The 14,590-nt window shown below is 36.7% G+C and overlaps 1 protein-coding gene across 6 annotated transcripts in view; it reads left to right on the top strand.

Moving 5' to 3' along the window:
• Positions 1–14,590, top strand: part of LOC125234689 (tyrosine-protein kinase Fer) — an 80,455-nt gene that overhangs the window by 50,520 nt on the left and 15,345 nt on the right. For 3 of the 6 annotated variants that reach the window (XM_048141066.1, XM_048141057.1, XM_048141040.1), the window contains exons 3-4: positions 6,931–7,033; positions 10,441–10,642. In XM_048141066.1, coding sequence (XP_047997023.1) covers positions 6,931–7,033; positions 10,441–10,642 — 305 coding nt within the window. The other 3 variants (XM_048141049.1, XM_048141074.1, XM_048141081.1) reach the window with 3 other exon arrangements.

The following is a 14,590-nucleotide window of genomic DNA, read 5'->3' as shown; positions in this document are numbered from 1 at the left end:
TTGCGGTCTGCGCACGCACGTACCGACTATAACATGATAATATCTGGGCGACCGAGCTTCGCTCGGTTCTATTTTAATATATCACGTCTTTAGATTAAAAAAAACTCTTATAAATACAAAAACAAAAAAAAAGACAAAAAACAAAAACTTAATTTCTGGCTGGGATTCGAAACCCTGACACCTACGATCTATCTGCGTACATTAGACCGACCTCGTACGACTGAGCTAAGCGGAATAGATGCACGCGCGGCGAAATTAACGACCATATTTTACGTTTACTAACGCGAAAGAAAATCTCATGAAAAGTCGAAAATTCGCGTTTTCCGGGATCTAAGGCTACGCTAGATCGATTTTTCACCCCCGAAAACCCCCACATAACAAATTTCAGTGAAATCGTTAGAGCGGTTTCCGAGATCGTCGGTATATATAAATAAATAAATAAATAAATAAATAAATATACAAGAATTGCTCGTTTAAAAGTATAAGATTTTTTTACAAAACCACATATGGGGGTTATAGATTAGGTATACCTAATAGGTACAATATTAACTTCACTATTTTATAATTTAATTGCCTAAGAGCCGGTACATTCACATCAAGTATCGAGACGAAGAAATTGACATAATATATATGTATGACGGGTCATATTCATTCCCATACATTAAGATTGCGTGTATTTTTAGCTCTCCATCAGTGTCGACATTTATTAGCTTTACTTTGCATTTTGGATATAGTAAAGACTATTTTTTAATTTTTCTCCCAAATTTCTGACAATGTTTTAATAATCTGATAATTATACACAAGCTAAATACTTATTAGTTGATGTATTACTTTTAGTAGCAAGTGTAACTGGTATACTGTAATCGTTCTTGTAAAAAAAAAGTGACATAGGTAATAATTACTTTATTAGGTATACCTACTGGAAAGGAATCGACAATATCTAAATATGAATAGAAAAATATATATGTACCTATAGTCTATAGTTTAAATAAATACCCAAAACAGCAATCTTGTCTATCTGTTTACAAAATATCGGAAACTAACTGGGTTGTCGTGTGACTATCTCTTATTTCGAATATAAATTATATAATGTAAGTAGGTATGTGTATCTATTATGGATCTTATCGGATTCTAAACATAATTCGGTTTCATGTTGTCTAATGTAGTCGCTTAAGTCATGTAAGTCATGTTGCACGAGGCGCGTTCTCAGTTAAGCTAAACGTCGTTATATTATTGTCTTAACGACTCTTAATAATATCTCAACGGCGGCAAACTCAACCGGCGCCTTAACAGTTGTTCGGTCTCGAAAGATCTCAATCTGAAACGGTTTGCCATTACACTTACTTATCGTTTATATGGTATCGCAGGTAAAGGTGGGGACGCACAGAAGACCATAGCACAGCAATTCCCGTCAACTTTGTACATAGCCACGTCAGCAAATTTTAATTGATCCTATTTTGTTACCAACACTTAGTAATATAATTCGACTTTCGTAAGATATATACAGGATAATTGTTATAATTAAGAAAATATAGATACTAGAGAACCTTAATGACGAAATAAAACTTAATAAAATCTCAATTCATCAACAAAATCTTGGTAACAAAATAGGAATTAATAAAAACAAATTTAACTTTTCCCTTAATTTTTGTACAAACTTTTCGAGAACTGCTGAGCAGTGAGAATCGATGGAGTTAATTTAAAAAATCTCTCAACAATATGAAATAATACATATTAGAGCATAGGTTTAACGTTCGGCGCATGATAGTTTATGTAAAGTATTAGTCCAAACAAGTTCGAATATTAGAAACGTTATCGCTATCGCATCGCTACTGCTGTGGTTCAAGGTTGATATAGTATCAAAGCAATCATAATTAACATCTAACCGACGCGACATTTGTCGATAATTCGCGAGATATTACACAGCACACGTCCATTGTTCTTGCTAACGGTACTGCCAGAGTACCTATCGTTATCGTTTGAAAGAAAAAGGCACTAACTAGATTACAATGTATGCGTTTTAAACATTTTTACAGTATTTTTGTACTGAACGCCGAGTTAATTTAGATTAAAAGCGTATGCTTCATTAAGTTGTTGTATTTATACTGCTTTTTGTCCTGGTCCCGCCTGAGTGGATGTTAGTAGTTATGGCTGCCAATGATTAACAGGATAGGATAGTCTATTCTTGTTAATCGTGAGATTTCAGAATTACATTGTCTCGTTGCCTATTCATGAGACTCATTCATGAATTAGGGCCATTCATGTCTGAGGCTTGTCTTGATTGGTACTTAGTGTTTTGTGTACTTATACAGTTTTAAAGAAGGTACACAGCTTAACTTTTTTCGTAAACTATTTTATTTCCCATTCTAATTATATAGTATCTGCCGATGTTCTCTGACCATGTGCGGTCAATACTTTGCTCCTTTTAGACATTGGTATACTTACATTATATTTATGTGTAATGTGTAACAGGAAACAAGTTTTAAAAGCTTTGTTTAAGTAATAGCAGGAAAGCCTTGAATTTCGCTACTTTATCTAGATTTTCCTTCAACTGTACCACCTACATTTCTAAATCACTGTCCTAAAGTTTTGGATAGTTTTGGATCAAAACCTCTGCTTATTCAAAACAGAAAACTTAGTAAACAGAAAATAATATGTAACATATTTAAAATTATCTTCCTTGTGCATTATTTTTTCTACTTTGCCTCACCAGTCTTTGTCGTTGTCATTTCAGTGTTTTGGGTATTTCCTAGTTGAGTAGGTACATATACATATGTATTATGTAGGTACATCATCTACTTAAAGTTCAAACTTCAGGCAAGAGGCACTTTGGCTAATCGAATATTGAGGACTATGTGACTCAGTCCTTTTGTACAATGGAGATATATTTTTTTAACATTAAGGTTATTTATTTAGGCAATGATGATTTTAAAGCGTCATTGTCATCTTCCCAGCTTTCTGTCATGGTCGTCATGGAGAGCCTCCTGATTTAACAAATGAAATACATACATTAATTTTCTAAGTTCTTTAAAAGATAAAAATACAGAAAAGATGTACTAATCTCGGACGAAAAATCGATCTTGGCCTCATTGAAATCTTCAGTTAAAGTAGGTATGTGTTTCTAATACTTAACTAATAAAGATCTAAGTAGGCGATAGAGATATAAGAAGGTGTTATAATTGAGACACAATTTAGTTGTCAATTAAGAGACAGGATTTACGATGTCAATTTGTGAAGCGATGCGATGTCGCACGCGTCTGTCCGTCTCGCGACGCTGGCATGGCATGGGATTGTAATCCGAACCGTTTCCGGCGCAAGCCGCGCAAGCGTCACTGCTGTTCACATTCTGCCGAACGCGACGCTTCGTCCGTCCCAGTATACGTCTCGCTACAGGTTATGGACATTTGTGACCAAAATTGAAGTCAAGTTAAGCTGGTAACCAGACGGAGGCAATGTTTTATGAATCAGGTAGCTGAAGGATCATTTTGAAAGGCAGCTCGTTCCAATAGGCCTCATATTTTATAGCCATATTTCGCAACTTGAACATAAGGGTACACCTGGTACTGGTATTCTCGGGTAATGACTTATCATTACCCATTTGCAGTCTGTGTCGTTAAAGACATTTATACTACATTTTGTTGTGAATAATGTCGTGATTCATTAATTTTTGCTCGTGACTGTCCTTAATAAAGTTTGAAGACGGATTTCGATTACAATTATTGCAGATTCAGGTACCTTTATTTTGCACTGCAATTTAGATAAACAAATTTTCTCAGCGAGTGAACACAAAATTTTTCTTCACACCAACACTAGTAAAATAGTAACAGTAAACTGTTAAACATTAATCTAAATTACATTCATATTTTTTTAACCTAATTGAAATTATTGGAAATCATCATAATTATAAAGGTCAATTTTACCGGCTAGCTTCATGGGCATCAAGTTAAAAATTGTATGAAATTACTTTGCACTCTTGTGGATAAAATGCAACTTTCTTATTCGTTTTTGAAAAGTCAAGAGAGCCTTTACCAGTCGGTATGTTATATAATACCTAGGCTAACATTTTTAACCCTTTAACCATTTTGACGTTTGTTCCACTCATTCGATTTTGAACTGTAATTCTTGATGCGTATGGCAAGTATTTTGCCGCTACCGGCGATTAAAGGGTTAACATATCACAGGATGTGACATATGATATCATCAATGATGTAATGAAAGAATTTATTTAAGATCATATGAAATTACATTACGAATTTAATATTGAAACCTAATATTTAAGTATGTTCATAGTTCGTTAATTAACGAAGTTAATATTTCGATTAACGGATTAACTTTTAAGTTAACTTTAAAAAAAATATCCGAGTCCGTTAGTTGGTAATGTTTAACTAAATATGTAATGAAATATGCAACAGTAGATATACTATTGCCGAATCTAGGACAGGCTTCTACTCTTTAGCAATCTTTACTTTAAAATTACAAAATTAAGTGCTGGCTAATGGGTAGGTACACTAGGTCTAGGTACGCATAGATTATGATGTTTAAAATATAAATACTTATTATAAAGCGAGAACCTATCCAACATAATACATTATTCTATTGATGCTTAAAACTGACGTTCACAATTCACATTGCTAACTTTATCATAATTCATATAGGCTCATAGCGCAGTATCGATTCTCCTCAAAATAGTCGGTCATGATTATAATATTATGTAATAGGTACCTAATAAATTATGGTTTGTAATATAAATTAGAATTGTAATGTCGATAATGTAACCCGAAAAATGTAGGGGAAGGTTGCGATCATTGGACCAGCGCCTTGATTGGACCACTTAAATATTTCAAAATCTAATCGTGCTAGATGGAATCCAGTAAGGTACAAGGTGACCTTAGGCCTCACCTTGGGCTACCCTGTAACCTGTCGCGTGCAAGTGACGCGTCTAAGTGTGTTTCGAGCGCTGTTGAAGTTAAATTACGCGAAGGAATAAAATCACGAAATTATAAATACATTTGCAATTGAATATGCTTAAACATTTATTAATGAGCACATTTAAAACAACAATTTCCAGCCATTTGTTTTCTCTATTTTTAAATATTTTTATGTGTGATATGATACCTAGTTGCTATCAATGGACCACCTATGGGTTCTATCATCGGACCGGTTCAATCGTGGCAACTTTTTTATTATTTAGAATACTTCACCCGTGCGCAAATATTAGACAACATGTAAGAACAAAAATTGTACATATGAAAATAATATATATTTTTTAATTATAAAATTTGTATATTTCATTCAAAATTTATTTTATGTCGATTTCCATCAGTATCCTTGATTGGACCATTGGTATAAATTTCCCAAGTCAATTGATGGCGACTTTGTGGTCTAATGAAGGCAACAGCCTATGGAAACCTTTTCACGATTTTTCTCTAAATTTATTATGAGTACTTTTTTTTATTGCGAATAAGGGAATTTATAAATAGATGTCAAGAAGTAAAACTCCTCAAACTAGTTTTAATTTTTGACATAAAATATATGAATTATAGAGCAGCGAAGTGTAGTGGTCCAATGACAGCAACCTTCCCCAATAATTCTTTTCCAATCTCACGACCGAATAGTTAAATTTAGCTAGTCAAAACATAGTGTCAAAACATCAGCTTATCACTCAAAAATGTTACAGAATACAACTTTATAGATGTAAATCAGCAATAAGTAGATATTCGTATTGATGCCAATGGCGCTGGGTTGCTCGGTAGGGTTGGTTGGTTTGGTATAAGCTTTTGTATGAACCTACACTTTCTTGAGTCAAATTGGGCCTCAGAGCCTTATTTTATTATTAAAAATAAAATGACCCGCTTCATTCTGCGATTTCAATTTTAACCCAAATGTTGATGAACCAGCTTCTGAATGTCTTATTCGATATCATTTATAGACATAGCAATAATACTGTGTAGAACAGCCTTAAAGAAAAGCAATTCAGGTTCATTTAACAAGCGGCCCGTGAGAAACTTTCCTCACGTCGGTACCTTCTGGTCTTCGATCAATCAAGTCGCTCCATCGATCAGACCGCGCCTATCATTAATTTCATTGTTTATTATTGGCGCACCGGTTTATTACATCTTGTTCTACTCCATAACATCGCTCGCAAAGAGGCAACTTTATTTCTCGTTCATTTTCCTCCATGTCTGTAATTTGATACTATTCCGATGCGTATAAAATTTCGTTACGAGTCGATTTGAAGGTTGTAGTTTTCATGTTGATCAATTGACACTTTTAAATTTATTGCTCGGTAATTGTTCATAATTATAGGGTCTTCACTATCACTACATCATCATCACTACATAGTATAAAACGAAGTCGCATTCTCTGTCCCTATGTCCCCATGTATGCTTAAATCTTTAAAACTGCGCAACGCATTTTGATGCGGTTTTTTTAATAGATAGAGTGATTCTAGAGGAAGGTTTACATGTAGGTATAGTACCCGTGCGAAGCCCGGGCGGGTCGCTTGTTTGATTATAAATCTATATATAAAAAAAAAAATCTCACACTGTTTGTTGGTAAACTGTTAACCAGAGCAATGCACAACCACAGACATAAGTATGTCTTTTTGTTGTAGAGTTTCAATACTTTGTGCTAATTAGGACCATATTTAAAGCATAGTACAACTTTGTTTTCCTACAAGAAAGAGACTGATTTTTACAGTTGTGTGATGCGTCAGGCAAAGGTCATCTTCAAGCAATGCGTTTTCTTGTTTGACATAATCAGCATCTACCCTACCTACTGCTTTCATGCGATATCGATACATACATACCTAGCCATATCCTCTATAATTGAAACTAGCTAGTAAGATAAATTAAGGTGCCCGCCAAGCTAGTTTTTGTGCATATAATAAAAAAAATGTAAATTATCTTAATGTGATGTATGTTATTCCAGCTGTCCGAGGAGGTGACGCGGAAGCAGAGCGAGTACCAGAAGTGCCTGGAGTCGTACAAGCAGATGCGCGCCAAGTTCGAGGAGAACTACCTTAAATGTAAGTGTAAGTTGGACGACACTACTTATCCTCCTGTCTACTAATACTGCACGGGAATGATGACTGATGATACCATCATCAAAACCTCTGTTGTTCCGCAAATTGATTATTATCTTTTCAAAGGAACACTGACTATACTTTATGCGGTTATGTAGTAACTCTTCTAACCCACTCGTCTTTTAACCGAATTAATAATAACAGGTGTAACAAGTTAAACCCTTGGACGATTTGTTACACATGTACCTATGCAGATTTTGTCATCTATTTTAAGATTATGGTTATAATTGGGTAAACCATCCAAGTTTCACGACTGTACGTAAAACCGGGAATACGAAATGAAAAAAAAAACGTACCAATTAGGGTATGCATACCGGTTAACCGAAAAACCGGTTAACCGAGACTTTTTAGCCTCTTTTAAAAACCGGTTTTCAAAGTCTGTAACCGGTTAATAACCGAAACTATATTTCCCAAAATGACCAAAATTAGGCATAAAAAAGGGTCAAAAGTACGTAATTATTCAATGTTTTGTAACAATAATGATTTATTTATTACTTTTCATTGACAACATTACGCACCTGCACTGAATTTCTTAAAGAAGTCATAGTATTATCATGATTTTATAATCTAACTAAACGTGAAGATTAAACAACAGTCCCGAGTCCACTCAAATATACATTTTATACAGTATAGTCCGGTTAGTATTACGACTCCGCATATACCTAACGTCCAACCGCTTACAATAACCGAATAACGGAAGCACAGGTATTTGTTTGGTTTTCATATGTGATAAATATCTTATACTTTTAAACGAGCAATTCTTGTATATTTATTTATTTATATATACCGACGATCTCGGAAACCGCTCTAACGATTTCGCTGAAATTTGTAATGTGGGGGTTTTCGGGGGTGAAAAATCGATCTAGCGTAGCCTTAGATCCCGAAAAACGCGAATTTTCGAGTTTTCATGAGTTTTTCTTTCGCGTTAGTAAACGTAAAATATGGTCGTTAATTTCGCCGCGCGCGCATCGATTCCGCTTAACTCAGTCGTACGAGGTCGGTCTAATGTACGCAGATAGATCGTAGGTGTCAGGGTTTCGAATCCCGGCCAGAAATTAAGTTTTTGTCTTTTTTTTGTTTTTGTATTTATAAGAGTTTTTTTTTATCTAAAGACGTGATATATTAAAATAGAACCGAAGCGAAGCTCGGTCACCCAGATATTGTGATATTATGAAAGTACATCCGTTTATTACGACTCCCGTTTTAACAACCAACCGCTTTTTACGACGTAATTTTACGCAAAATCGACGACAACGTTTTTACTAGTAAATTGAGGAAACAAAGCTATTTCCACCCCAAGCACGGCCCCTTGTTTTGCCTACAAGTAGCAAGATGAGATTGTGGCCATGTGACTTTTTGGAGCATTGGTTTTAATAATTTTAACAATTGGTTCGCCTCGGGTCTAATCTTATAAGCTAAATAGAATCCACTTTTTATTTTTCGATTGCGTATAAACTAGTTTTACTTAATAAAAAAATCGATTGTCATATTAATTACGTAAATCGAGGTTCAAGGAATGCGACTATTTATTATTACGAAATACGACAGTAATTTGTCGGTGATGAGCAAGCACGCATACTAAAAAATGACATATCTTTAAACCGAAATGAAATTCGTTTTGTACGACGTCCAGTTAGTATGACGTAATATCAGCGGTCCCTAGGGCGTCGTTATATCCGGACTCTACTGTATAATTTAAAATTATATTTTTAAAATAAAGGGAAAATGTAGATCTAGGTTTTCTTACGTTAATTCCTTGTATTACTAGTGTCTCTGCGTCTCTGGGAGCTGTAGACCTCCGCGACATGCTTAGAAAACGCACAACTGACAAATATTTAGTTCTTAAAGTGATTATCACAGTAAAGTCACGACAGTTTTTAGCGCCATATACGCTATGGGCACTAAAGTCCTTTATGACAACTTCTGCATTTTACAAAATTTCCAAAAACTGGATAAAAATGATTTCATCGTGCAAGTAATACCTGCTACGATATCATAAACAACAGAATTCTTGAAGGTAATGGTAATATTATTGCGTAGTACGGTAATTTACTAAAAATCCGCAAAACCGGTTAAAAACCGGTTAACCGGTTTTGAAGGTTTAGGTTCGGTTATTAACCGGTTTTTAAAGTTAACCGGTTTTTGTAAACCCTAGTACCAATAAATTTTAGCTGTCTTTTACTCTTCCGACTCTTCCGAGGTGAACGATTAAAGTGGGTTGGATAACTGCAGCGGTTTGACATAGGTATAGGTACCTAGCGAAGTTACAAGTTGCTTCTATGAGCTTAACTGTTCAACTTCCTTCACTCGACTCGATTGATGGCGTTATGCATTCGACTAAAGCATACGGATATTCTCAATAATATTTACTAGACTGACCACATTAATATTACAGGAAAAAACTTCTCTACTTGCATAAAATATAAGAAAGCGGGGAAATTTGATCGACAGCTAGCTGCTAATCTAACACAGCTCACACTGCACCCAATACTTAGAGAGTAGCGAGTGTATTATCTGGGCTAACGACGTGCAACGTACATTTTACTATTTTACTATTTTAATTATCCAATTAAGACAAAGATATTTCCGTAAAAATTGTAGATAAGTATTGAAAATTAATACCATCATTTTATATTGCAGAAGAAGTAAGATGTTTTGTAGTTAAGTCGACGTTAGAAGTGGTATTCGTTACAAGTCTTTTTAATCCTTGTTAAAATTCATTATGTCACAACATTTACAATTATGCCTCTGCTTGTAGCTGATGCTAATCAAGTTTTTTGTAATAATTTAGATTATTTAGACAACAAGGAATTCAATAAAAACCCGTTCAGTATCCTTTCTAAAATTTGTCAATAAATTAATGCAAAACTTGTCGCTTTAAATGTAAATTTATATAGATATCTATAGGCAATCAATTTCCTTGCTTCTTGGCGCAAAACTGCACTAAAATTAAAACCACACTTACGTATATTTGGTGTATTTGTGAATTAGGTAAAATGCTGGAAATTTTCCACATTTCATCAGAAATATAATAGAAGGGAAATTAAATGGAAAGAGAGGAAGGGTAAGTCCAAGAAAGAGTTATATGAGCCAAGTAAAGGAACATGTAAGAGCCGTGTCGTACCAGGACACCAGAAGGCTGGCTTCAGATCGACCAAAGTGGAGACAACTTCAACAAGGTGCACCGACATGAGCCCTGCTCTTAAATTGGGTGTTTTTTTTTGTTTTCCGTTTCATACTGAGAACTATTCCGACAGATACAAATTTTACAATAAAAAATCTATCCAAAGCAAAAGCAACTCGATTCGCACGTAAAATGCATACGGTATTCGACATTAAACGTTCACATATTCCAGGTCCAACCAGTCGCGGCGGTCGCAAGCTGGACGAGACTCGGGACAAGTACGGCAAGGCGTGCCGGCGGCTGCACCGCGCGCACAACGAGTACGTGCTGCTGCTGGCCGAGGCCACCGAGTGCGAGCGCGCGCTGCGCACGGCCGCGCTGCCCGCGCTGCTCGACCAGCAGCGGCGGCAGGGCGAGGCCACCGCCACCTCCTGGTCAGTACACAGTGTCGTGTCATGTATAGCGTGCCGGCGGCTGCACCGCGCGCACAACGAGTACGTGCTGCTGCTGGCCGAGGCCACCGAGTGCGAGCGCGCGCTGCGCACGGCCGCGCTGCCCGCGCTGCTCGACCAGCAGCGGCGGCAGGGCGAGGCCACCGCCACCTCCTGGTCAGTACACAGTGTCGTGTCATGTATAGCGTGCCGGCGGCTGCACCGCGCGCACAACGAGTACGTGCTGCTGCTGGCCGAGGCCACCGAGTGCGAGCGCGCGCTGCGCACGGCCGCGCTGCCCGCGCTGCTCGACCAGCAGCGGCGGCAGGGCGAGGCCACCGCCACCTCCTGGTCAGTACACAGTGTCGTGTCATGTATAGCGTGCCGGCGGCTGCACCGCGCGCACAACGAGTACGTGCTGCTGCTGGCCGAGGCCACCGAGTGCGAGCGCGCGCTGCGCACGGCCGCGCTGCCCGCGCTGCTCGACCAGCAGCGGTGGCAGGGCGAGGCCACCGCCACCTCCTGGTCAGTACACAGTGTCGTGTCATGTATAGCGTGCCGGCGGCTGCATGAGTACGTGCTGCTGCTGGCCGAGGCCACCGAGTGCGAGCGCGCGCTGCGCACGGCCGCGCTGCCCGCGCTGCTCGACTAGCAGTCAGACCAGTGGTCAGTACACAGTGTCATGTCATGTAGGGTGCCGGCGCCGGCACGGCAGCTGATAGAATATTGGGAAGACGAACCTTTTTAACCGTCGCCTCATATCTCTCAAGAAGGACGGTTATCAAGTCGTCTGTATGTTTTTATTTTTATTTTTTATGTTTGTTCCTCGATATCTCCGTCGTTACTGGACCGATTTTGAAAAAAAATTTTTTTATTGAATGTATATGCATACAGATTGGTCCCATTTTTCTCAGAACCGTTCTGATGATGGGATCCTGGAGAAATCGAGGGAACTCCTCGAATCTTTTTTTCTCGAATCTCGATTTTTGTGTTTTTAAAGGAACATTGCATTTAGGTACGGAACAGTGACATTTGGTGCAGTGGAACTGCTGATGATGGCCAGAACGGAACTCTTCAAATCTGAACGGCACGCTTCTAGTGACTTTGGTATTTTTATAAGAACAGCATGCACTTTCGTCCAGAACAGTGACATTTGGTGCAGTGGAATTGCTGATGATGGTCAGAACCGAACTCCTCAAATTTGAACGGCACGCTTATAGTGACTTTGGTATTTTTATAAGAACAGCATGCACTTACGTCCAGAACAGTGACATTTGGTGCAGTGGAACTGCTGGTGATAGTCAGAACCGAACTCCTCAAATCTGAACGGCACACTCATAGTGACTTTGGTATTTTTGTAAGAAAAGCATGCATTTAAGTTCAGAACAGTGACATTTATTTAGTTATGTTTGTTAAGCATATTGAGTTTTCAAGTCAAAGTTTGTCAAGCTTCGATTTCTTATAATATAATCGGATTCATGAGGAATTGAGGAAACTCCTCAAACCTTAACGTTATACGTATATTCATTTGTGTTGCCATCTAATAATTAAAGCATTAAAAGCAGTTTTAAAAAATACTTACACATTTCTACATAATCCAACATTCGCAAGTAGCTTTCACCAGAACCCGAAAGGCGATGGTTTTTTTTTCTTAAAAATTATTTGTAGTAAAGTTTCGGGCCGCTATGCCCGGCCGTATATCAAACAGCACAATCTAATAGGCAAGAATAAGCGGAAATAAAAACAACCTCATTAAGTCAACAGAGTACTTCCTAACTTCCTATCTACTCACAATAAGCAAAGCGTGATTTGTGTAAACAATAATCGACTCATCAATGAACATTGCATAACAAATGCAATTGTTTCTTGAATTACAGAAACAAACACGATCAACCTCGAGTAATGTTCTAACGTTACCTATACTATCGCTGAGGAATATCTAATAACTTTAAACTGTAAACTTTTGATCTTAGGCTGATGGTAATCATAATCATAATATCGTTTATTGCACCATGGTAAAAAGTTGACACAAAAAATTATAAAGCATCTCATGGACCCCAGCAGGTCTTGCAAACAAGTTCCCAGACTTACGCTAAGGATAATCAAATTTACTTACATCACAGAGAACCTCCTGTGACTTACATGCTATAATTGAAAAATAAGTGTAATAATTATCTTATAACAAAGTTATGGTTACTTAAAATTATCTTCAAAGAATTCTGTAATTGAGTAGTATGACTTTTCTGTAAGGAATGGTTTCAACTTTTTTGAGTACGCCTTCGTAATTTGGGAAGTGATTATAACATTTAACTGCAGAATAATGGTGGAATGAGTGTTAATATTAATCTGATGTTCTTCTGTTACATGAGGGTCGCGTCCACATGTGTGACAATCCATAAGAAAAGGGCCCTTATGGCGGTTTCTAGTTACGGAGATATCGACGTTTTTGTAAAATCGTTCTAAATTATCGATTTTTGAATTTATGCAAAATAGTAAAATATACGAATAGACGTGCAATTGTAGCTTGGTTTCAGTAGTGTACGTTAAGTATTTCTATATTAAAATTCAGCTCAAAGTTTAGTAGAAAAGGGCCCTTATGCCAGAGCGCGTTCGAAAATATGAAAACTGTTGTTAAAAAATGTTGTAATTACTTACAACTTTTGTTTATAAGTTAGTTTATGTTATATAGGTACGATTCAATGAAGTACTTTGATACCTAATTTAAAAATTACCCGATTTAGGTACCTAGTCGTCACTTTAAAATAAAAATCTTACTCGTGAGTAGCTACTAAGTGCAATCTGACTTCAAACCTCACTCGGCGGCGTGTCAAAGCGAAGATGTTCTTCCTTTGACTAATGCCGCCGTTACCACTGTCTCTCTCTTACTCGCGACACTTCGCACGCCGCGCTCTTCACGTGGCAATGTTGCAGCAGTTGACGGTACGTAGTTTATGAATGGTCCCTTATTGGTGACATTATCGGTGGTAAGATGTGTTTTCATCCGATATACTAAGTGTCTTAAATAATTAAAAAACAAATATTAAGAATTACAAATCGATCTGGTAGGTACTGTGTGAATTAATAATTATAATAAACGTTTTATGAGAATTACTGATTAATGATCAAGATTTTAAGTTTACTTCATATAACATTTTTTCTTTGGTATTCTGTTATAATACAAGATAAGTAACTAAAATAATAAAATACATTAGTAATGAGTAATTTTTATCTGTGATGGTCATAAGGGCCCTTTTCCCAAATGTATGGGAGTCAATAATTTGTGATTTTTATGTAACTTTAAAAATTTATAAATAAAAAAATAAGACATGCAGAATAATTCTGACACTTTAGTTATAAATGTGTAGACTGATTAAATATAATTTAGAAGTCTCTATACGAAAATTATTATTATTATAGGAGCAGATGTTAAATATTCTAATTGTGATATTCTGATTAAAATATACATATTTAATGAACCATGGGATTTTATTTCTATCCTTAAATGTAAGTTGAAACATATATAACTATGTACTATAGTTCAGATAGCAACATATTAGAAGAAAAGCCAAAAAAATATGTTTTCCTAATTTTTTTCTTATAAGCGACTTGCCCTAATCAAAGCTCGATTTTTCATGATCTGGAAGTCGATGAAACACAATCACAACTGATTCTCAAAGAAATGTACCTTGAGATACACAATCAATCGTCATCTATGTAACTTCCAATGGGAACACCCTTAAAGTGAGTTTCAAACTTCTTTTCACGTTTTCTCAAAAGTGCAATACTTAGCATGTGTATGCTTGATGATTTTTTAAAAAACAAGTACGTGGCCTAGGGCCATGATTTTTTTTGTATTAGATAGCTTATTTAATGCAGATTTAGGATCTGTGCCTAACTCAATACCTGCCATAAGGGCCTTTCTGTGATGGATTGTCACATGTGGTCGTTATT

Source organism: Leguminivora glycinivorella, chromosome 2, assembly GCF_023078275.1.
Source record: "Leguminivora glycinivorella isolate SPB_JAAS2020 chromosome 2, LegGlyc_1.1, whole genome shotgun sequence".
Lineage (NCBI taxonomy): Eukaryota > Metazoa > Arthropoda > Insecta > Lepidoptera > Tortricidae > Leguminivora > Leguminivora glycinivorella.
Note: the sequence above shows the minus strand (reverse complement) of the source record. Positions and strands in the feature narration are given on the sequence as shown.